The sequence below is a fragment of the Varanus komodoensis genome, unplaced genomic scaffold (genome assembly GCF_004798865.1).
Source record: "Varanus komodoensis strain SLA01 unplaced genomic scaffold, ASM479886v1 scaffold7_1, whole genome shotgun sequence".
Classification (NCBI taxonomy): Eukaryota; Metazoa; Chordata; class Lepidosauria; order Squamata; family Varanidae; genus Varanus; species Varanus komodoensis.
This window is the reverse complement of record NW_025336479.1, coordinates 2,171,295-2,193,991: the sequence shown is the minus strand read 5'-3', so window position 1 is coordinate 2,193,991 and position 22,697 is coordinate 2,171,295. Positions and strand designations below refer to the sequence as shown.

Sequence of the window (22,697 nt, the reverse complement as noted above, 5' to 3'; positions counted from 1 at the left end):
TGGTGGCGGGCTGAGGGGGCGAGCGCGCCTCCCCCACAGGATGTCGCCTTCCTTCTTCCTCATTCCTGGGACGGTGGCGGGAAAGGGGGACCTCCGACGGAGGAGGGACCTGCTCCACTTACTCGCAAGGCCACTTGCTCGCCTCCGGGGCTGGCCGGAGCTGCCCTATTGACAGGAATCCCGGATGGGCGGGGCCGGCGCTCCCGCTCCCGCCCCTGCCGGGATCTGGGAAAGGGACCAGGCGCAGGCGCGCGCTCTTCGCTTCTCGGGCCGACCGCAGCAGCATGGACAGGGGCTCCGGCCCCATCAGCCCCGTTTCCAATCTCCTGCAGGAAGGCCTCTTCAGCTGCCCCATCTGCCTCGACGCCCTCAAGGACCCGGCCACCATCCCGTGCGGCCACAACTTTTGCCTGAGCTGCATCGGAGCGCACAGGCACCACCCGGGGGGCGTCGCCGGAGCCGGGGGGCAGCCGGGGACTTCCCGGTGCCCTCTGTGCCAGGAGCCTTTCCCGGCCGATCTCCAGCTCCGTAAGAACCACACCCTGGCCGAGCTGTTGCAGCTCCGGCAGCCCTCCCCAAGCAGCTCAGCGGCGGGGCTGGCCATGTCCCCCCAGAAGCCGTGCGCTCCCGGCGCAGACGCTTCCCACCCCGAGGACGCTGCCGACTGCCGCCAGCGGGAGAAGCAGGAGGAGCCGGTGCTTTGCGACTTCTGCACCGATGGCGAGCGCGCCGAGGCGGCGCAGTCATGCCTGGTGTGCCTGGCTTCCTTCTGCTCCCCGCACCTGCAGCCGCATCTCAAAAGCCCCGCTTTCCAAGGGCACCGGCTGGTGCCGCCCTTGCGGCACATCGAGGAAAGCCTTTGCAAGCTGCACCTCAAGCCCCTGGAGAGCTTCTGCCGCACCGACCGCAGCTGCATCTGCCAACTGTGCCGGGTCCAGGAGCACCGGAGCCACGAAGTGGTGGCGGTGGAAGTGGAGCGGGAGCACGTGGAGGTGGGTAGCAGCAGCAGCAGCTATAGTCCGAGGTATCCGTCGATGCACAAAGGCGGCCCTTGTGCAGCCTTGTTCCAGGGGCGCGGTGGCCGACCGGCAGGCGTTTCCCTCGCTGGGCTTCAGCTGCAAAATAGCTTAGAGAGGGACTTGGTGCAAATTGCAGCGTGTCGAATTTGCGAACGTCTTAGTTTGCAGCTCCGCCGTTTGAAAGCTGCTGGCTGAAGATGAGGGGCCGAGCTATGTGACTGCAACTGGAGGGGATCACGGAGGGGTTGCCAGACTTTTTTTAGAGTAGACCCATTGACATGAGCAGGACTGCAGTTTGACTGGCATCGGTTACAACTTCGAATGGGGTTTAAATGGTTGGAACCTGCTTATTAGGCTCCCTCTTTTCAGCTTTAGAGGTGTGGACATGGTTAACCAGAGAGGAGGAAACGTGCTCAGCGGCACACTTTGGAGCTTAATTTTCTAAAAAGAGAGCTCAGATCGATCTGGTAATTGTGCAGTTGGACTTGGAAGCCTTTCCCTTATATTTCAATTAAAGTTAAAAGACGTAGTAGAATGCTCTCCATTCATGTTCAGAAGCACATTCTACTTTTGCTGCGAACCAAGTTCTGTGGCTGAGCGTTGACCCAAAATCATGCTGACAAAGGTCAGACCCTGCAGTCTTGCTCTCACTTTCGTTCTGGGATGAGTGGGGCATTATGTCTTGTACGTAATAGCTGAGAATCCCTGATGCAGAGAACAGGTTTGCTAGCGAAATCCTGGTGAGTTTTCGGGGCGGAGGAGGGTCAGCAAGATGGGCAGAGCCTGGGTGGGGAAATTACAAGAAGCAAAGGAAAGGGAGAAGCAGAGGCATCTTATATTCTGATGGAATCAAAAATAAACTGCTGGGGAGGGCACATGATCCCCCTTGCCTAGACTGAGGATCATGTGCCAGGAACTGGAAATGAACAGGAGTGAGAGCAGCTTGGCAGAGCTTGCAAGATCCATAGTTAATTCCCCGAATAGTATCTTTCTAACATTCAAACAGGTGGCTGTGGCTCCAAAGTTGATTGTAGCAGCAGCCAGTGACCCCCCCCCCCCCATGTTCTTCTCAGTAGTAAGTGTGTATGGGATGGCGGTGAACATTTAGGTAGTGGGGTTTATTCATACCTTTCCCCCTTTTTTTCTTAATGTCAAATGTTTTGGGGGAGGTTAGAGTGGGTTGCTACTATTTATATCTGGAAAACAGCAAGGGGGGCACTCCCTGCTCTGTAATGCTGCTATTGTGATGTGGTTGTTGGTCTTTCCTGCCTGTTGTAAAGTTTGTTAAACTGGGAGAAGTGCTCACAAATATTTGAGTTCATGCATGCTGATTCTAAGCCTAACTAAGGGAAGCAGGCAGTCTTGATTTTAGGAGCAAAGGGAGACAGGGCCTGGAGATTGCCAGATCTGAAGTGCTGAGAAAGAGGGGAGAGAAAGACAAAAACCCAGCAAGGAGCCACAGTTGTCTGACAGTGCAAACCTTGAAGGCAGAAGGTACTAGGCTGTCCCCCCTGGCATCTCTGCTGGTTGGGAAGAAGTGCTGCCTGAGACCCTGGAGTTCCAGGGGTTGGAAGAAGGTAGACTGGGTTCCGCTGGAAGACCTCTGAGTGATTTGCAATAGATAGCAAGGATTTTGAAACAGTTTTTACATCCTGCCTTTTGCCCTCCTGCAAAAACTGGAGGTACCTAGCATACGTGGTCCTCCTCCTTTCTAGTTTATCCTCACAACAGCTCTGTTATTCTCCCATGCTTTGCTGTTGTGATGTGCAACTTAATGGCCCTGGGGAGAGGGGCATAAGAACCTGTATTTCCCAAGGTCCTGTCCCATGCACTAACCTCTAGACCTCACTGGCTCTCAGTTTCAAACTCCCATTTTGAAAATAGTCATAACAACAAATCCTTAGGTTCAGAAGATGCTCAGCAGCACCCTCTGATTAATTTTCTTCATGTGCTTTTTTGCTAGGCTCTTGTTGGTGGAACTGGGTGTTCTAGTAAAAAAAAAAAGTAGATTCAGCAGGGGTGAGGCAACCACCCCCTGCTTTATGCAGTAGCTAACACTGGACTAGAGGAATCAGAGGTCTGGCAGCTTCATATGAAGAATGACAGCTTCAGAGCAGGGTTAAGTGGCACCTTGCAGAAATATATTGGGAAATATAATCTGAGTTGGAAAATGAGAGTAATGCAGTAGAAAAATTGTTTATGGGGCAGTATGGTGGGGAAAGAGAAGGCCTGGGCTGAAGTGGTTCAGGGTGGCTTCTGGCACAACCATAACTGGAATGGCATTGCTAAAGAAACTGTAAGGTTGGGTTGGGGGTTTGGAGCAGGGTGCAGGTAAGTGCATTCTTTGAACCACCTGGGTAGCATTTCAGGTTGACTACAGGTGAATGTCCTCTTTAGCCTGGCTGTCTGACCAGGCATATGATCCCCCTGAGTGGTAGTCTATCACACTGGGAAGGCAGCAGGTTGAGGAAGGCTGCCATGGAGGAGCAGTGGAATGACAGCAGGAATGCAGGGGTGTGTGGGAAGATGTTTTATACAGACTATTAGGTTAGAGGAATACACAATATTTGTGGGGGGAGGGGGAAGAGGCTGTGGTATCACTGTTGGATGATTCCCCCCACATTATCATGTCACTGTACTAGCCCTGATCCAGCACTGGTAGCTAAATAATCACACCAGTATAGTAAAGGAGGGGGAATAAAGATTATTAGGTTTTGTTTTCTAAACTAGGCAAGTAAATGAAGTCATTCAGTTGACAAACCAAAATGCAAGCAGGTTTTGGTCTAGTCACTGTTATCCCTACTAGGAACATTGCATCTATTCTTAATTTTTTAAAGGTTTTTAAGGCTATAGTGAATATTTAACTGGAAGGAAGTTTCATTGAATTCGGTTAGAGATAACTTTTGAATAGACATGCATTGAGCTGTGAATGTGTTTATGTAGATAAGCATTTGTCTTTAATCCACAGACATTCCTAAAACTGACTCAGCATGGAAAGGATTAATCATCCTGGAAAGTGCCCAACAGGTGTCTACTGTATTATGTACCATTGAATAATTTCTGATCAAGATGCTAGCTAGGAGCTCTCACCTTTTCCTAGGTGTGGCTCAAAATGCTGTGCAAAATCAGTTCAGTAAAAAACTGTTGGGAGGAAAAGTGGATGAATTTGTGTACCTGTTGCCACATGTCCTTTGTTACACCCAAGATGCAAGTGTAGATCCACCACATGTAAATAGCAATCCATATTTAAACTAGGGGAATATTAGCTACTGAACACAGACAAGGTCTGAACAAATTAATGTATGCTTTATTGCAAAATCTGTAATAAAGTACTTTGATAATGGAGGCAATATAGATCCATCATGACTGATACAGATATACTCATAAGTGATAATTAGTCATGTCTGCCTGCATCACAGCCATCATTCTCTTGGGAACAAAACAGCTGCAGATTGTTTCTATTGAAGCAGGATGGAGCAGTAAAGCAAGTCAAAAAGTGAGCCTTCCTAATGGAGCTAAACATAGAGGTGTTGTTGTTTGATCCTCTCATATTAAGACTCATCTTTGACTTGCCTTGCTTAGAAAAAGTCAAGTGATGGGTCTTCTTGTTCCCTCTTGGACTGAACTTGAGATGAACTTGGGGTTCCCAGGTGGCTGTGATTTTTGGTGTGAGGAGCAAGATTGACTTGAATAGGTAACTAAGCTGAGCTGGGCCTTTTTCACAGGTGCATATGGCATTCCATTTTCACAATGATGTAGAAGATTCTACATTGTGAGATCCCAATCCTTAATGGTTGTTAATGACTGCTAATATCCCATCAGGATTCTGATTGGCCAATTCAGAATATTGGGCAGCTAAATTTAATAGTATCTCAATAATCAGGGAAACTTGCAAGTTCCACATTTCCCATGTTTTGTATCTATCACAAGGGTTACTCCTTAAGATAAGGGTCAGCAAGAATATGGAATATAATTAATGATAAACTGATGACAGAAATAACAATTTAAAAAGGGTTAATGAAAGCAAATGAATATAATGAAATTTGGGAAGATTTTGTAAAAGCAGTACTAATAGAAGGCAGAGGCTGTAAACCCAATAAAGATTATATGAATTTCTGGAGGGGATATGGGTATAATTGAAGAATATTATATATTACATGTGTATGATGGTAGTATTGGTCTCTGGGGTGGTGGGTGCACTCCTTCATTTATTCTTTTTTATTCTTTTTATTCTTTTTTAATTATTGTGTTCTTGTTGTGTTATATTATTATAATTGTAATTGTATTTATGGGTTTTTTTCTGTCAAAAAAGAGGGATAAAAAATAAGAATCAGCAAGTATAAACAACATTTTTGAGTGTGCTTACAGATGCTAAGTGCTTGCTAACCAGACTTAAGGGACAGAATGGGAAGTCTAGCGCACCTCAAAAGCCGTGGTGCAGCTAAGCCCCCTAGTAAGGGTAGCACTAGAATTGGAGCTGTACTTGTCTCTTGATATCTTCTCAGAGAATATAACTTTCAGTCGAGACAGTTTTCATGTTTAGCTACAAGTCACTGAATATTGCACTATCAAGTGATGCATGCTGTGCACATACATTATATCAGCCTTGAGAGTAGCTCTGGAAATGTATATAGGATACCTGTTTCTCTGAGACTATATTCTGGGAATATATACAGTGGTACCTTGGCTCACGAACGCCTCAGTTCACAACCAAATTGGGTCGCAAACAAAAATTTCATAAACATTTTGACTCAGGTCGCAAACTCCGCATTGGGTGGCGATCGCAGCCATCTCCCGCGCCCCCCCCCCCCGAGTGGGGAGATGGCCGAGATCATGCCCATGATTGCACCGAGCTTTCCTGCATGAGCACAACTGCAATCTCGGCCAACACCCCTAGCGCGCCCGTGTTCCCACCTGTCTCTCCCCACACCCAGCATGCCCGCATTCCCGCCCTTCTCTTCACCCCCCAGTGCGCCCCCATTCGCGCCTGTCTCTCCCCCCACCCAGCGTGCCTATGTTCCCGCCCTTCTCTTTGCCCCCCAGCGCACCTGCTTTCACGCCCATCTTCCCCCCCCCCCCCGCAGTGTGCCGGGATGACGGGCACAATCGTAGTCATGCTGTGGGGGGTGGGGAGATGGCCGCGCTCCTGCTCGGAGGGGGGTGGCTGTGATCTTTGTTGTTCTGTCACTTTGCTTCACATTTTTCTGATTTAAAAAATGGTTACAGAATGGATTAACTTTATTTACATTGAACCTTATGGGGAAATTTAACTTGGCTCATGACCAATTTGGGTCACGACCAGAGTCCTGGAATGGATTAAGTTTGTGAGCCAAGGTACCACTGTACAAAGGCCAGCTCTTCAACTAGTCATTTTTGGCTTGTGGGGATGGACAGGTGGGTTTCGCATAGAGACAGCAGGAGAAACAAGTGTGAGGCATGGATCTGAGAGGAGGATATTTGGAATGGGTCTGAGGTACTACCTCATTTGGGGTCAAAATCCACACTCCAGAGACCCAGAAATGGCTGGAAGACAGGTGATGGAGTGTGGAGAATTGCTTGGTGAAGAACAATTCCTGTGGACATTGCTGCCTTCTATAATTTCTGAAGTGTTGGGAACTGAGATTTGACTGAATGAGAACTATACAAAGATCTGAAAGAAGGTGTCTGCACAAGTTTCTGTTGCTGTCCCGTGTTTAACCAACCCCTAGCATGCTATCCAGCAAAAGGGGTGGGTGCGTGGATGGATGCAACTGTATTCCAGACCCACCCAAAATATGTTTCTAATGTAAAGGCAAACATTTAGCTGAACTTTACTTTGGTGGATAATCTGTCTGGGCTGCAAAATTACACACATGTAAACAATCTGTTGTATTTGGATTTGGGAAGAAGGCAGAAACAAAAGTCGGGGGGGGTGGCTGGGGAGGAGGAGTGTGATTAATACCGTCTGGTGTTAACTGGGCCCAGCCAGTTCCTGTTCCAACAGCTTTGCCTTCAGTGTAATTGCACCAGGGGCTCATTTCTTCCCCTTGTAGCTCTTTCCCACAGTGGCTCAAACTGGCTCCTTTATTTCATTTGGCTTCTTTCCCAGGTTCCGTTCCTTGCCCTGTTTGCCTTTTGTGTTCCATTGACGATGGGGCTGTTTCCATCACTCCCCTTCCCAGATGGCGCTGACTCACCTCCCACATTTTCACCCACTCCTTTTTAATAGAGATGTCAGTTTCAGTTTAGCTCATCCTGGAGTTCAGGGGGAGTTGGGAAACTCCACAGGAACACAGGAAACTGCCTCATGTTGCATCAGAACGCTGGTCCGTCGAGCTCGGTATTGAAGATGCTGGCAGGCAGTGGCTCTTCAGGCTTTGGGGCAGCAGACTTTCCCAACTTGACCTGGAGATCAACCGGATTAACCCATCTGGCTAGGGATGATGGGGATTGTAGTTCAATGCAGCTGGAGGGCTCCAGTGGAGTGTGGGCATACTGTTCCTGCATTCCTGTAATGGCTAGGTGAAAAGGGAACATAGACAGCAGCTTTCTACTGAGTCAGGTGATATTTGGGAAGTGGAATGCATTCAGAGGTGAAAGAATGCACCAGCTGGTGCTAACACAATGTAAAACAATGTTTGAAAGTGCCTTTCCTTTTGTATCAGAGTTAAACCCAAAAAAGCCCCTCGAAGAGCATTGTGCTTATTAGAACTGCAGTGGGGATGATCTGGTGCTGTCTGGCATGATACATAAGCTCTGTGCAGGGATGAAATCTAGTCTGTCTTTCATGGTGAGAACAGGTTCCCCTAAAATAGCATGTAGAGCAGAAGAGGGGGGCTCCCAGGGGATCAGGGCTCCACTGCCCACTTGCAAACTGCCAGTGATCACACCCCACCTCTGCTGCATTTGCTGATGCACATCTGTGGCATCTAGTGAGCACCTTAATGCCTCCAGTTGTAGAAAAGTGGGTAGCAGGACCTTGGCGTGGGACTCTGGAAGGCCACTGCCAACCAGGGCAGACACTTCAGGGCCAGATGGGCCCATTGTGTGGATAGAAAGCAACCCTTTGTGTCCTACACTTTGGTCCTGCCTTCTTGCCAAGCAGCCATAAATCATCCCCAGTTCATTTATGGAGCCAGAGCAACCTGTAGCTGATTCATGGAAGGGAACACATCTATTAATTAATTTCCCCCAGGAATAAAATGTTATCACTCCTGGTGGAAGGGAAGAGATGATGCCTTCCTGTGTGGCAAAAATAGATTGCTCTTGGCTCTGGATCAGAGATCGCTGTACTTGGGAAGATTCAGAACTGCCTTTCCAGACTTGGTACCCTCCTGACCACAGTTCTGTCTTCCCCAGCTAACAGGGGCATTGGGTGTGCTGGCTAGGGATGATGAGAATTGTAGTGCAACACAGCTGAAGGGCTCCAGGTGGGGCAGGCTGGCTGAGAACAAGTCCAATAAAAACTGGAGATCCACCCACTGGAGCCAGGTGCAAAATGGTGGCTCAGTCAGATGGATCTATGCTAAGAATGGAAGAACATGGTGTCTGTGACTGCATGTGCACTCTGGGAATTTATACTCAGAACCAAGCTTACAAGTCTTCATGCAAATGAATTTTTTTCTTTTTATCTGCTATTATTAGAGAATTGAGAGGCAGAAGCCCTTGCCAATCTATCCACGAGACCCATCTGGCTTCTGCTCGCTCCTTAAGAATAGGAAATCTAATGTTCTGGATTATAGTGCCCATCAGATCTGAGCATTTACCAAATTGATGGGAGTTGAAGTTTGATACATCTGGAGAGCCCCAGAGTTGCTCTAAAGATACAGGATTGTTGTTCTATATCAAACAATCATTACCACTGTTTTCTTTGTTAACATATACCTGTTTTGTTTTAGTTCCATGCAATGCTAGTACAAAACAATTTTATGTTGTTAGTACCTTTTTATATAAATTAGCTTTTAAATTTTATTTATTTATTTATTTATTAGAGCATTTCTATGCCGCCCCTTGCCGAAGCCTCGGGGCGGCTTACAACACAATAAAATACAATAAAATACAAAAATAACAATATAAAATTAAAATTAACAATATAAAATATAAAAGAAGTCGCCCTGGCCAGATCAACTGAGTTGATTAAATCAGCTGAGGATCAGCTATTCCCCACTCAAGGGCAAAAGAACGGCTCTGTTACCAGAATCTGGCACACTTTACAGTTTACTTTCTTTCCTTCCTGGGTCTGTTTTTAAGAGATCAGTGGGTTTCCATGACTTTCCCAGATAAGCTCAGTGCACAGCACTCCTAATTTCCTTGCTTTCTGGTCCAACTGACGGTGTTGATACGATTTGGGCTGTTCCTTTCTCTGATAATAAAATGATTGTTCCTTTCAGTGTAGCCCTCTCAGTCTGGTCTTTATCTCTCTCCAGCACATGCAGCTTGGTGCCACATTACAGTAGCACTTCACTTCTTTTAGAATTTTTCCAGTCAAAATTCAGATGTTGAACAATTGGGAAGTAGGAAGTACTGATTTCCCTTACAGGTCCTTTAGACAGAAGGCCGTTGCTTTTGCAAAAACAGACACGCACAATATAGGACAATGATGATTCCAAATGCAAACAAACTCCCATGTGTTTAGGGTAGACCATCAGAGGAAGGGTTTGTTCTAGTTTTTTGGAATTTGTTGGGGACAAAATGAGTGGTAAGGGCAATGAGGTAGCATAAGTGGACATTGCATATGGGTGTTGGGGGATCAAGGAAGGGCCTACATTTGATCTGTATTCAATTGTCCCCTGAGATTTGCCTCTTCAGGAAAAAACGATTAAAGGCACACTCTGCATCTTTAGACACAGGCAAGGTGTACAGTTCCCACTAGGCCTGATCCAGCCATTAAAAGTAGAATATAAATTTCTGTAAACGCAAGTCAAGTGAATAATCTGATTCTTCCCCTCTCCCTTTTTTAACTGGTAGGCCCAAAGACCCAAAATCCTGAACACTGTTGCGAACCAGTTGGATGAACTTGGAGTCACTATTGCACAGACGAGGAGGACGGTGGACCTTATCAAAGTAAGATGACATTATCTTTATTTAATTCAAAGAGTGAGAAACTGAATGTCAAACCATTCCTTCATATCTTGTCCTGTCATTTCCACAGGAATCCCTCTGTATATCTGGTTGCTGAGGGGATTAAGGGTGTAGGCCTTCTCTAACCTGGTCTCTTCCAGATATTTTGGAGCTCAACTTGCATTAGTGCCAGACAGCATGGGCCAGTGACCAAGAATACTGGGAGTTGTAGTGCGAAACATCTGGAAGGCATTAGGCTGACAAAAAGAGGTGGAGGCTGTCTGTAGACTTGCTACTAAGAGATGGCTCATTCGCTATTCTGACCTTATTCTACTGAAGTGTTGCATTGAAAAGGGCATATAAGCAAACAAAAGAATCCTTGTATGAACTGTCTGCTAAACAAATACACCCAGTGCTTTTTTTGTTAAAAAAAAAAAAAAAGGTGCCGGAACTCACCTTTTGGGGTCAGTCACTCTACACACACACAAACATAATGGTCACTGCTGGCAGTAAGCACTCAGCGTGCGACCACACGACTGATCCCAAGCTGAGCCGCATTCCAAGCAGCGCCGACACACAAGCAGCCCAGCCCGCAGGCACTATGTTAATGAACCTGCTACACCCATCAAAAAGGGGTGCCAGAATGCTGTTCCGGTGTGTTCTATGACAAAGAAAGCCCAGAATACACCTACATACAATTTTCACATGAACCTAGCCCACACAGGCAAGAGAATTGCCTAGCGTTTTCCCCTGACTCTACCACTTCAGACTACATGTAGCTGGAGAATCACACCTTTAAATGTTTCATCGTTGAAAGTTTTGTCTGTGTGTATGATCCGATGCCTCTAGAAAAAGAGATTTTAAAGGGTAACTTTCTGCATGATATGCTATTTTTTTCTTTTGCACAGAGATGCCTCACTTTTGGAAATCCAGTAAGGACAGAAAAATATTATTTAAATAACCATTTTGGTTTGGTTCATTCCCCAGTCTTTGACCTATAGTTAAGACATCCTATAACAGTGATGGCAAACCTTTTAGAGACCAAGTGCCCAAACTGCAACCCAAACCCCACTTATATATCGCCAAGTGCCAACACTACAATAAAACCTGAACACTGAGGTTTTAGTTTAGAAAAAACAACTCACAGGCAGTCCAAGCAAATATATCTATCTATCTATCTATCTATCTATCTATCTATCTATCTATCTATCCTTGGCAGCACACTGACCAGCCATGAGAAAGCTCAGACGAGTCGCAGCTAATGAGTCGCAGCTCATGTCTTCATCGCCTGGTGCCGCGACTCCTTTCAAGCATGTGCATGGCTCATATGTGCGCTGTTATCCAATGCTGGGCTGCTGGGGCGATGCTGCATGCTAACAGAGAGGGCTCTGCATGCCCGCTGTGGCATGTGTGCCATAGGTTCGCCACCACTGGCCTAACCCTACCCTGGTGCACTCCCTCTGACCCTAATATAAAGCTAAAGTTTCACTGAAAATAGGACGATTTTGAAACAGCCTTCCTTCAGTAGCTTTTTCTGTACAGCTCTATTTCTGCCCTTTCTAAACACACTCCAACCATCAAAATCTTACCAGGACACCTCCTTTTTCGAACCGTAACCCTGCCCTGGTGCACACCCCTAACCCTAACTTAGGGCTAAAGTTCCATTGGAAAGAGAGCGAAAGTTCTATTATATATATCCTTGGCAGTGCACTGACTAGCCATGTGAAAGCTCAGACGAGTTGCGGCTTTTGACAGCATTGCCTGGCACCACTGCTCCTTTCTGAGCATGCACATGGCCCCTGTGTACACTATTATGTGATGCTTGGCTCCTGGGGCGATGCTGGGGCGACTTGGCTTGCGTGCCGACTTTGAGGGCTTTGCGTGCCCGCTGTGGCACGCGTGTCATAGGTTCGCCACCACTGTCCTAGAACTATAGAAAAGTAGAGTTGGAGGGGTGAGAAGGCAATCGGGTCCAGTCTCCTGCTCAGTGCAGGGCCCTGAGTTAAACCTTCCCTCTCAGATGGCTATCCAGCTCCATTGTGAATGCCTCCAGCGTGGAAGAGCCCACAACCTTGCTAAGTAATTGGTTCCATTGTCAAGCTGCTCTAACAGTCAGAAACTTTTTCCTGTTACCTAGCTGGAATCTGGCTTCCAGTAACTTGAGCCTGTTAATCCATGTCCTGCATACTGGGATGATTGAGAAGAGATCCTGGCCTTCCTCTTTGTGACAGCCTTTCAAATACTTGTGGAGTGCTGTCATATCTCCCCTAACACTAAACATGCCTAGCTCTCACAATCTCTCCTCAGAGGGCTTTGCTTCCAGTCTCTGGATCACCCTCGTTGCCCTCCTCTGAACCCTTTCCAGATTGTATCCATCTTTCTTAAACTGTGATGCCCAGAACTAGACACTGTACTCCAGACAAGGCCTAACCAATGCTGAGTTAAGGGGAACTAGTACTTCATGGGATTTAGAATTGGTACTTCTATTAATGTAACCTAAAATAACATCTGCCCTTTTTGCAGCTACAAGAACACTCCTTTCTCCTCCCTTAACTGATTTCAAACTCCAGTTTAAAGATAACATGCTGGCATTCAGGTTTTTACAGCCACAACACTACCCATGGTTAGAGCTGCCAAAGGAAAGAAGCTGCAAATCTAAGTGCAAGAAGCAACTGGGGGAGGGAGAGAAAAGGAACACACTGTTTCCTACAGGTGTGTTCATCATCATGGGTACCATCTAGTTTGACCTAGAATGGTGGCTACTTAAATACATTTCTTGCATAACTTTGAACTGAACTTTTCTTCCATGCCTTTAAATTGGGGATCTTGGGTTGCTCATGTTTTTGGGAACCACAATATAATAGGTGCCCTGCTCTGTGTGTTTAGGGCACTGCCCAGAAGGAGAAAGAGAAGGTCACCAAACTCTTTGCTGAAACAACCAGCAGCCTTGCAGCTTTTCAGAAGAAAGTCCTTGGCTTCATTGAGGATGGGGAAAGAGCCATGCTGAGTGGGGCGGAAGACGAGCTGCGGAACAAGGAAGAGAGGCATGCCCTGCTGAATGAATGCAGGCAGAACCTGGAGAAGGTCCCCAGCACGGATACCATCTCTTTCCTGCAGGTGTGTTCTGCATGTTACTTCTCTGGATGGCTAGCTGCCAGCAGAGAACCAAATATAAGGGCAGCCAATGAATGGTTGCACTCTTTGCCTCTTCCTACCCTTCCCCTTCTGGTAAAGAGTAGAAAAACAGCAGCATCCCTGCTGCCCCTTCTTTCCTTGAAGAAGTGCAGTGGCAATTAGAGAACTGCAAGCAGAGGACCATTTCACTTGGGTTAGTCTCACTCATGGGCAGGTTCTTCTTTTTCTGGCCTGATGCAGCTTTGCTTATGTGTGAGTCAGGACATCTCAAACCACATTCAGATTTGCAGCTTGTGCTTCTGGTGAATACCTGAGGGCCACTTGACACTTTCTGATCCTACCAGGTGTGTGCTCAACAGGAGCCTCTGAAGTAGGTACTCGTAAACAGAGATCTGTTGTTTTCACACATTCCATTTTTAGGTATGCGCTTAAAGCATTTTGGGTGTGCATCTAAAACATAGCCAGTGTGTGAAATACCCTTCAGATGGGCATAATGCAGTCCAGGGAGGAAAGACGATGGCTAGCCATAAGCAGCAATGGTGGTGTGAACTGCTCTTTAATATAATGATTTAGCAAAGAAACTCTGTGGGGTTAAGCCATACTGCATTAGAAAAATTGTGCAAACATTTGTGCTTTACACTTAAGGTGTGACCGTGAGTAGATAACTTTACCCTTAAAGGCGTACTGAAAATCATTTAGAAGAAATAAAATCAAGTACAATGGGTGTACCCTTGCATTGTTGGAAAAGGGATTTAACAGGCTTTTCTTTCTTGAACTGGGACCCAGATTTTGCAGAGTGCTCATTAATGTTACAGTGCTTAAACCTATCAGGATTTCTACTGGGAAATACGTCCTCATCCGCTATGTTTGTCAAGGCTGGGTAAAGCGACCTTATAGGGAGGAGGTTTACTTGGCCTCTGCTTTGTTCCAAATGTAGATCCAGGAATGTAGTGTGCTGGCAGCTCTTGCCAGTAGCTGTTCACTCGCTCGCCCCCCCTCTGGCACGTCAGTTTCCACACCATGAGCTGCAGCCATACTCACGCTGGTCTTCTGGGAAAAGGTGGGTCTGCAGAATCAGTCCTACAGTCTATCAATTGCTGTCTATGTTTTTCTTTTTCTTTCTGACTTAGGAGTTCCAGGCACTGAAAATAGTGTCAGAGGAGAAAAACATCCCGTGTGCAAACTTCCCCAAAGAGCTGAGCTTTATCAAATCCAGCCAGGCGGTGTCGGCTGTGAAGGAGCTGCTAGTGAACATTTGCAAGAGCCAGTGGGATCAGCTCTCAGGGAAGGGGGAAGAAGAACCCATCCTGTATGGGATGCCCGAAGGTGTGTAGTAGAGTAAATGCTCTCCTTGTGTTCCACACAGGCATTCTGTGCTGTGTTTGGACTTCCAAAGTCTTGGCTGGCTTTAATGGCTGCCATGCAAGTTTCTGCAAAACTGGGATGTTGAACCTCTTCCGACCCAAAGGCCAAATTCTATTTTGGAGAAACCTTTGGGGCTGCATTCTGCAGGTGGCCAGGGCCAAAGGCAAAAGGGGCGTGGCCAGAATTAGCCACATCCTTTTGTTTAATGCTCTTATTGCCAGTAACTAAGCCTTAGAAGAAGCAGTTCAGCCTTTTAGGATGGGGAAAAATATGGCACACGATCTAGACAGTCTCCAAACAATCAGGAAAAGGGGTGAGGGTAGGGTAGAGGGAGTGCCCAGCCCGGGGTGCTCAGGGGGCTGCTTTAGGACCACAGGCCTGAGGTTCTCCCCCGGCCCCACTTTAGAAAGTATCTGTAGTTTTGTATCAATCAAATATCAGATGCAGGGGTCCCAATAGTGCCTGACCTGCAAAAGTTGGATCTGTCTGCTACAAATTACTGTAATGTTTTAAGGACCTCTGTGAACATCTGTGAATAGGAATAGGCTGGAAGACATGGCTACAACACGCATGGACTCTTCTTTCCAGTGGTTTTCAGGGTTGTCTCCCTAGCACTGTTTCCATACTTTCCCCTCTCCAATTAAAAGAAATTATTAATTGTCCCCCTTGATGCCATTGTGGTAGCCAGCCTCTTTTGTTAATTCAGCACACTTGCATACACTTTGTCCAATGATACATTTTATTTGCACAATTTTGCTGCTTTTATTTTCAGATTTAGATTTTAGGCCATTAGAATCTGCTGGATATTAGTCACGTGACCAGTGGTCTTTTTTTTTTTAACATCTCCAGCTCCCTCTGCTGTTCTGTAAAGGAGCTCATAAGCACTTTTAAGTTGGCATTTGTGACCAGTAGATTAGTGTACAATGCCAGCATCTTCAAAGGCAAAATACATTGCAAGCAACAGACACTCAAAGTACTGCAAAAAGGGTGCAGCTGTTCTAAAATTGGATAATAACAAGACTCTAATTTGGTCTCAGGTTTCTGGACCCCATTGCCATACTCTGGAGGTTTTATGAGGTTTCCATAATGACTCAAATAAATCTGAAGGCAACAAACAGACATCGCTGGGTGTGGCCAACAGTGGTTTGGGGAACACATCCAAAGTGACTGTCCTTGAAACAGGGCCTTGTCTTTCAGAACACAGGGAAACGTTCATGTATTGACATCCTTTCGTTTCCAGGTTCCTTGTCCTGCCAGGATTAGGGCAGAAGTTGCTGGCTGAGACACACAGGGAGTTCGCTTGCACTCTTCTAGCTTCTAGTTGTGCTATTTAAAACTCCCAGTTTGCATTTTCCCTCTACAGCTGCACAAAACAGTACTCAATCCATTTCCCATACCCACTTTTCATTTGCCTGTTCATTGTAACTGAGTGTGTCTTTCTATAGATATGACCTTCAGCAGCTACCCAAATAAGCAGTTGTAGTGTGAATGCTAGCCTTGCTCTGGCTTCTGTCTACTTGGGGCCTGCATCTTGAAGGTGGCTCTGCTCTAGATCTGTGTTACTGCTGCCCATGAAGGGCCAGTAGGAGGAGGAAAGGGGGCAGCCAGGAGTTAGGGGTCTCCAGATCCAGAGCAAAAGTTGCTCATCCAACAATTTTGTATTGTGGCTCAATTACTAGAGCAGGGATGGGAAGATAGTGATAGTCCTGAGATTATGTTGAACTTCACTTTCCTGAAGGCCCTGCCAGCATGGTCAGTGGCAGGAATGCTGGAAGTTACTGTCAAAACATCTGGAGATCGGTTTTCAGCTCACTCCTAGACTAGCAGACCACAGTGCAGCTTGTGAATAGACATCTTTGCTGGTTATGAGTAGCATCACCATATGGTTGAATCTTGGATCCTGGGATAACATACTGTGAAGGTTTCCTCTTTTAATTTCTCAGTTTAAAAATCTAAGCACAGCAGCACTGCTGTTGATACTAGTCAAATATGGGTAAAAGAAGGATAATTGCCCCCAAGGTTGTATAGAATAGTGCACCTTCCTCTTGTGGTTTCATGGCAAAGAGTCCTTTTAATGCAACCTGTTCAGTTCTGCCGTGTGAAGTGCTGGTGTAAAAATGGTAACGAATTTCTCTCTTCACAGTGACCATTGGGCCCCAGATTTCCGAAAAAAGCAGCAGCCCTACCTGTTTGGAGTCACGAGACTATTTTCTCAAATGTAAAAACCATTTTATGTTATATATTCCTTTTTCTTTGCTGAGCAACTTTTAGCCGATGGCATACTTTGTGTATGGTGTATTATATAACTGTAATCCTACTGGAAATGTATATCAGAATTAATCAAGAATAAAAATAATTGGGTACAGCCTGGGCAAAATTAAATACTTTTCAGTTCCATGACTGAATGTGAAAGTTATGCATATGGACAACTCTTTTCCCACTAAAATCTATGGTGCTGAAAAGTGTTTAATTTCAGCCATATATGTTTAGTGACTTTTACATACCCTGACAGGAAAGTTACACAAGGAAATGACCTACACCTGGCAGTAGTTTGTATAGCCCAGTCTTATCAACTGTGATAATATTATAGTATTATAGTTTAATATTATATATACTATATAAAGTAGACTTAACATATATATACTATATATACTACTACTTTAATATTATATATACTATATAGATATAAACTACTTTTCAATTAAGTAGTCAGAGTAGTGCATTGTTCAAAGTATTTTAAAAGATCTTGAAATACGAGGGGTCTTCAAAAGATTTCCGTACTTACATATTTTATAAGTATATTTTATACATGTTTTGCTTATGGCATTAAAAAGTTGGTATGACGCTGGGAAAAATGCATCACAAAGGAAGGTGACTATGTAGAAAAGTGATGTAATTTGCTTTTGAAATTCTCAATAAATAGAATTATAAAAGTGTGGCAACTTTTTAAAGAATCCTCGTATATTCAGTGCCTCAGCAGGGGTCTTTTCCAAGCTGGCTACTTCCCGCTGATGAGGTAGAGATTTAAGGATGAGGATGGGAGACACAGGATATGCCCTGTCATCAAACAATACTCCTTACTCTGCTTGTGAGAGTCACCTATTAGAGGAAATGGAGAGCACATGTTCACTCTTCCATTGAAAGAAGTGGTGGCTAAAGAATTATGTTAACTATAAAGTGCAGTATCATAAAGCCCATTTTTAATGGCCTGAAATTCTTGATGTGCTATTTATTTGCTCATGTATTGAGTGTGTATTGTGTCTCCCTACTTTTTAAAGACTTTTACTTTGAAGACTTTTAAAAGTAAGAATAACCACATTAATTTTTAAAATCCCTCTAACTTCTTAAAATTGGCAATTGGTAAAACTCACAAAATGGCAAAAATAGGTAAATAGAAAAGATACTTATGGTGGCTTCAGGTGGCTCTCCTTAGGGAGGGTGCTCTGGAGTTGGGATTCAACCTTGTTGCCCCTCTTCGGTAGCCACCTGTATTCCCTCCCAAAATGAGGCTTCAGGATAAGATCTTAATGGACAGCCAGGTTCACCTGGGAGCCAGCAAAATACAAGTTGCTTAGGGATAAGCAGATCAGCAGCTGACTTTGCTGGCTCAGGAGTACATTCTCTAATGCAGCCTCCTGAGACTTGCATAGTTTATAATGCATGTGTCTCAAGCCCTTGTGCTTGTAGCAGGGGTTACCTGGAAGCATGAAGGTAGCTTGAGCTAAACTGCACAGAACACAGAAGGGGCCTTGATAATCATTGGGCTTCCACTTCCCCCATCACAGTTCCTGCTCTCTGCCACTGAACAGCCTAAGGCTTAACAAATTCTGCCAGCTTTTCTTTTCTACTAGCCATTGAAAGAGCCTATTCCCTCTGCAGTACTATGGTAACCATAAGCTAATTCCTAGAACAATTGGATCCTGTGCACAGGAACTATGCTAATAAAGGGAAAACAATTTTTTTAAAAATCGGCCGGCCTGCCAAAAACACAGGCAGCACACAGTGTCTTGGAGTGGGGTCTGCTTGTGAAGGGATAGGTGAGCACACATGAATACTTCAAACAATGTAATTTGTAGGTCCCCTTTAAGTCCCCTCCTGCTGGTGAGGATACAAAGCTCTACTCTGGATAGTTTATCATATTTTTATATTCAGCCTTTTTTCCTTTTGCAAAAAACTTAAGTTACCCATTCTCCTCCCTATTTTATCTTCACAACCACCCTGGGAGACTCATTGATTGCCTCAATATTGCCCAGTGAGCTTCACGGCCAAGTGGAGACTAGAACTCATCTCCCTAGTACAACACTGTAAGCCCCACACCACACTGGCTCTCCATTGTTGGGTTGCCTGCATCCCCACCAATCTACGCTGCTTTCTTCTTCTTCAGGTTCTCATTCCTGCCAGAACTGCGCATAACCCCTCTGCCTTCCATGCCTTTGTGTCCCTCCCTCTTGTCTCTACTTCCCTGTCTCCTGATACTGCCATTGCAGTACCCAGTACTGCAAAGCCTCACAAAATCTGCAAAGAGCCTAGTCTGTCTTGCTGCTGCTCCCTGAGGCTGCCCCAAATACACCCAGTCCCCCCTCCTCCTGACCTGGTGCATATCAGTGCAAACACAAAGCTAGAGCTCCCCCCGCCATCTGCCGTCCCTCTCCAGTGTGAACACACACATGCGACATAACACACATTTTGTCCTGCTGCTCTGTTAAACTCCTCTAATGGCAAACGGGCTGCAAAGATGCTCATGGCCAAGACCTTCCAAATTCCCTAGAGCACTTATTCTCAGGATTCTAATCCACCAGACAAAAAAAGATTTATTACTTCTTGATGAGCTGAGAAGCACTTTCATGGAAGGCTGGCTCTTTATATCACTTTTACATAGCCCCATTTTCACCTTTGAACCATTGTGTGACTGGGATGCCACCCCTGAGAGCTCTCCACAAAGCTGCAAGAACACAACACCCCTCCGAGGGTTTTGCACTATATGTTTTGGTTAGTTTGGCATTCATTGGTCACAGAACTGAAAATGAACTTAAAATCCTAAAGCTCTCAGGAGAAGGGTAACTACTAAGTGGAAATGTTCCAGTGATGGTACATTATTTTTCATGCGAGTTTCAAAAATCAAAACAAAACCACATTGAAAAATAGAGAAATAAAATAATTTTCTTACATGGCATTTGAGTGACTCTGTTACAGTGAGTACATATATACTATGTACTCATAAATTTTATGCATAGAAAAATATCCTACTATTCTTAGGAAATGTTAATACACAGGCTTCAAGAAAGCATCCTAGATAACCATACACCTCAATGCTTCTGTTTTGATTTTGTTGTGCAGGGAGGTGAAATAATCCGTGACCTTGTGTCCTTATCCTTTCCTTTGCCTTTTGTGTCTCCTTCTGCACAGTTGCGTTCATCATCGATTTGGACAGTGATACTGCTGACAAGTTCCTCCAGCTCTTTGGAACCAAGGGAGCCAAGCGTGTGCTGAATCCGATTGCCTATCCCGGGAGTTCAACCAGGTTCATCAACTGTGAGCAGGTGCTGGGTGAGAACATAATGAACCGTGGCAACTACTATTGGGAAGTGGAGATCATTGATGGCTGGGTGAGCATTGGGGTCATCACGGAAGACTTCAACCCACAGGAGTCATACGACAAGGGCCGCCTGGGGAGGAATGACAAGTCCTGCTGCCTGCAGTGGAATGGGCAGAACTACGTCGCCTGGTTTGGGGGCTTTGACTGTGTCATACAGCAGCCTTTCTTCCACACCATTGGGGTGTACTTGGAGTATTCAGAGAAGGTGCTGACATTCTACGGAGTCAAGGATTCCAAGATGACATGCCTGCAGCAGTTCAAAGTTGCTCGCTTCAAAAAGGGCCATTTTGATCCCTTCCAGAATAAGATCAACCACCAGTTTCCAGCGCTCTTCATACACAACCTCAAACCAGCCTTTTTCCTTGAAAGTGTAGATGCTCACATGCAGCTTGGGCCTTTAAAAAAAGACTGTGTTTCAGTGCTGAAGCGTCGGTAACTCAATATATGGCAAGAAAATACTGGAGTCAGCAAAGAAGGTTAAGTGAAATCTTCTCTTGGAACAGTATGGCACATCCATGATCTAGGGTTTTGAGACTTGTCACTTATATATCTGTCACCACCAGCTTTAAATAACGACAGGTAGCTTTAAAAATGATGAGTGTTCTTTATTATGGCCTTTTCCTTTCTTGGATTTTAGTCAAGGACATACAATGTTAAGCATATTTACATTGAGCTTAACTCAGAACACCAGATGTGCAAGAAGATGGAAGCTGTAGGCCAAAATATCTGGAGGATCACAAGTTCCCTACAATGCAGGTTCTTTTCCAAGCTTCTATACAGGCCCACTAGAAGCAATTTGCTCTTTTAAAGAAAATACAGGCTAAAATAATAGTCTTTCTAGTTCTACTCTGTGATCCAAAACTGGAGTGCAGATACTGAATTCCTGTAAAATTCAATAAAAAAGATAGCACTAATTCATGCAGTAATTCACTCCATACTGTAAAAAATATTTTGGATCAAAGTTATTTTCCACAGAAGAACTACAAGAGGAGGAGAATTCTTGTCAGTTTAATCATTTAAAAACCGATTGGACTGAGCACTAGGCAGTAATGTCCATGGACTAATCTAGAAAATTTTCATTGGTAGTAAATATTTGGGTTTTTCCATATTCAGTCCTAGCAGGCCATTCATTGTTGTGAAACTGGCATTTTGTCACTGAGATCTGATCTAATGATAAATTGTCCTCGCAATGTTTTGGTAATGAACATCACATGGCTGTGGTGGGTATTCAGATATCCCATCAAATGTACAGACTACATGCCTCCAACACTGGGGTTTCCATACAGTCGCTGAATATTACCATTTTAAACCTTTACTAAATACTGTTGGAAAAAGTCTTTCAGGCACAATAGTGCAAAAGGCCATCCACACATACTAGAAAGTAAGGTGTTAGGATACCACCTTTGATCAAAGTTTACCTGTGCCACAGAACATCACTTGCTTTGAAATCTCACTAAATCAGTACTTCCATACATGAACTGTTCTGTCAAGAATGTTCACTTCCCTCACTACCACCACCCCAAAATATTTCAGATACACAGAAAATACGAGTGGAGGAAACTGTTGTGTCAGTTGTGAATAGTCACTGTACCTGTTGAGTTAGTGTGCAGTAGCAAAGAATGTACTACCTCAGGGAAGACCTGGGTGTGATCCCACAAGGTAGAGGTCAGTCTATATAGTATTTCGTGAGACTGACTGCCCCAGGATGGCAGTGTGAAGTTGCAGCAATGCTGTATTAACAGGTTTCCTGATGGTTAAAAGCGATACAGGATAAAGTGACTGGGCTGGAATTCTAATATAGCCTTCCCCAACGTAGTGCTTTCCAGATGTGCTGGACTTTAACTCCCAGTTAGGATGGAGGACACCAACTTGGGGGATGTTCCAATATTCCAGGACAGAGATGGGGAATGGGGGCAAACGAATAGGAGAGTTTTTGTACCTGGTGGCGAGTTGCCCTTTTCCCATAATCTTTGAAGAACATAAGAACCACCCTGCTGGATCAAACTAAGGGCCCACCTGGTACAGCATTTTGTTCACACAGTGGCTAACCCAGCTGCCCATGGAAAAGTACCAGCAGGACGTGAATGTAACGGATTCCTCTGCCCAAGTTCTGATCCCGGAGGGAGCAAATAGCCCTCAGGATTAGTGGCTATTGATAGTACTGTCCTTCATGAATTTGACCAGTCCCCTTTTAAAGCCATGCAGATTGGTTGACATCAGCAAATCTTGTGGTGGCAAATTCCATAGCTGTATGTACTGTGAAAAGAAGTACTTCCTTTTATCTCTCCTGGATCTCACCAGTAAGCTTCATGGGATGATTGCAACTTGAAATATCATTAGACAAGGAGAGAAATGCCTCCCATCAACTTTTCTCTTGTTGGTGTATAGCCACTTGCTAAAGCAACATGTGTTGTTTTCATGCAGTAGGTGGAAGCCCTAGAGGTGGTAGATTTTGTTTAGAACCAAGAAATGGGGTCAGATATACTGAATTAAGGCAAAGAATTGAGGTTTGAGCCTTTAGGCATGGCAAAGACCTGAAGTAA

The 22,697-nt window shown here is 45.1% G+C and overlaps 1 protein-coding gene across 1 annotated transcript in view; it reads left to right on the top strand.

Moving 5' to 3' along the window:
* LOC123035647 (E3 ubiquitin-protein ligase TRIM47-like) overlaps window positions 1-21,068 on the top strand; it is a 44,196-nt gene extending 23,128 nt beyond the window's left edge. Inside the window, exons 7-12 of the mRNA XM_044454059.1 lie at window positions 130-992; window positions 9,966-10,061; window positions 12,945-13,175; window positions 14,324-14,519; window positions 16,702-16,776; window positions 19,965-21,068. Of these exons, the coding sequence (XP_044309994.1) occupies window positions 130-992; window positions 9,966-10,061; window positions 12,945-13,175; window positions 14,324-14,519; window positions 16,702-16,776; window positions 19,965-20,590 (2,087 nt within the window). The 3' untranslated portion in view covers window positions 20,591-21,068. The remainder of the gene's footprint in view (window positions 1-129; window positions 993-9,965; window positions 10,062-12,944; window positions 13,176-14,323; window positions 14,520-16,701; window positions 16,777-19,964) is intronic.
* Window positions 21,069-22,697: the final 1,629 nt, after the last annotated feature.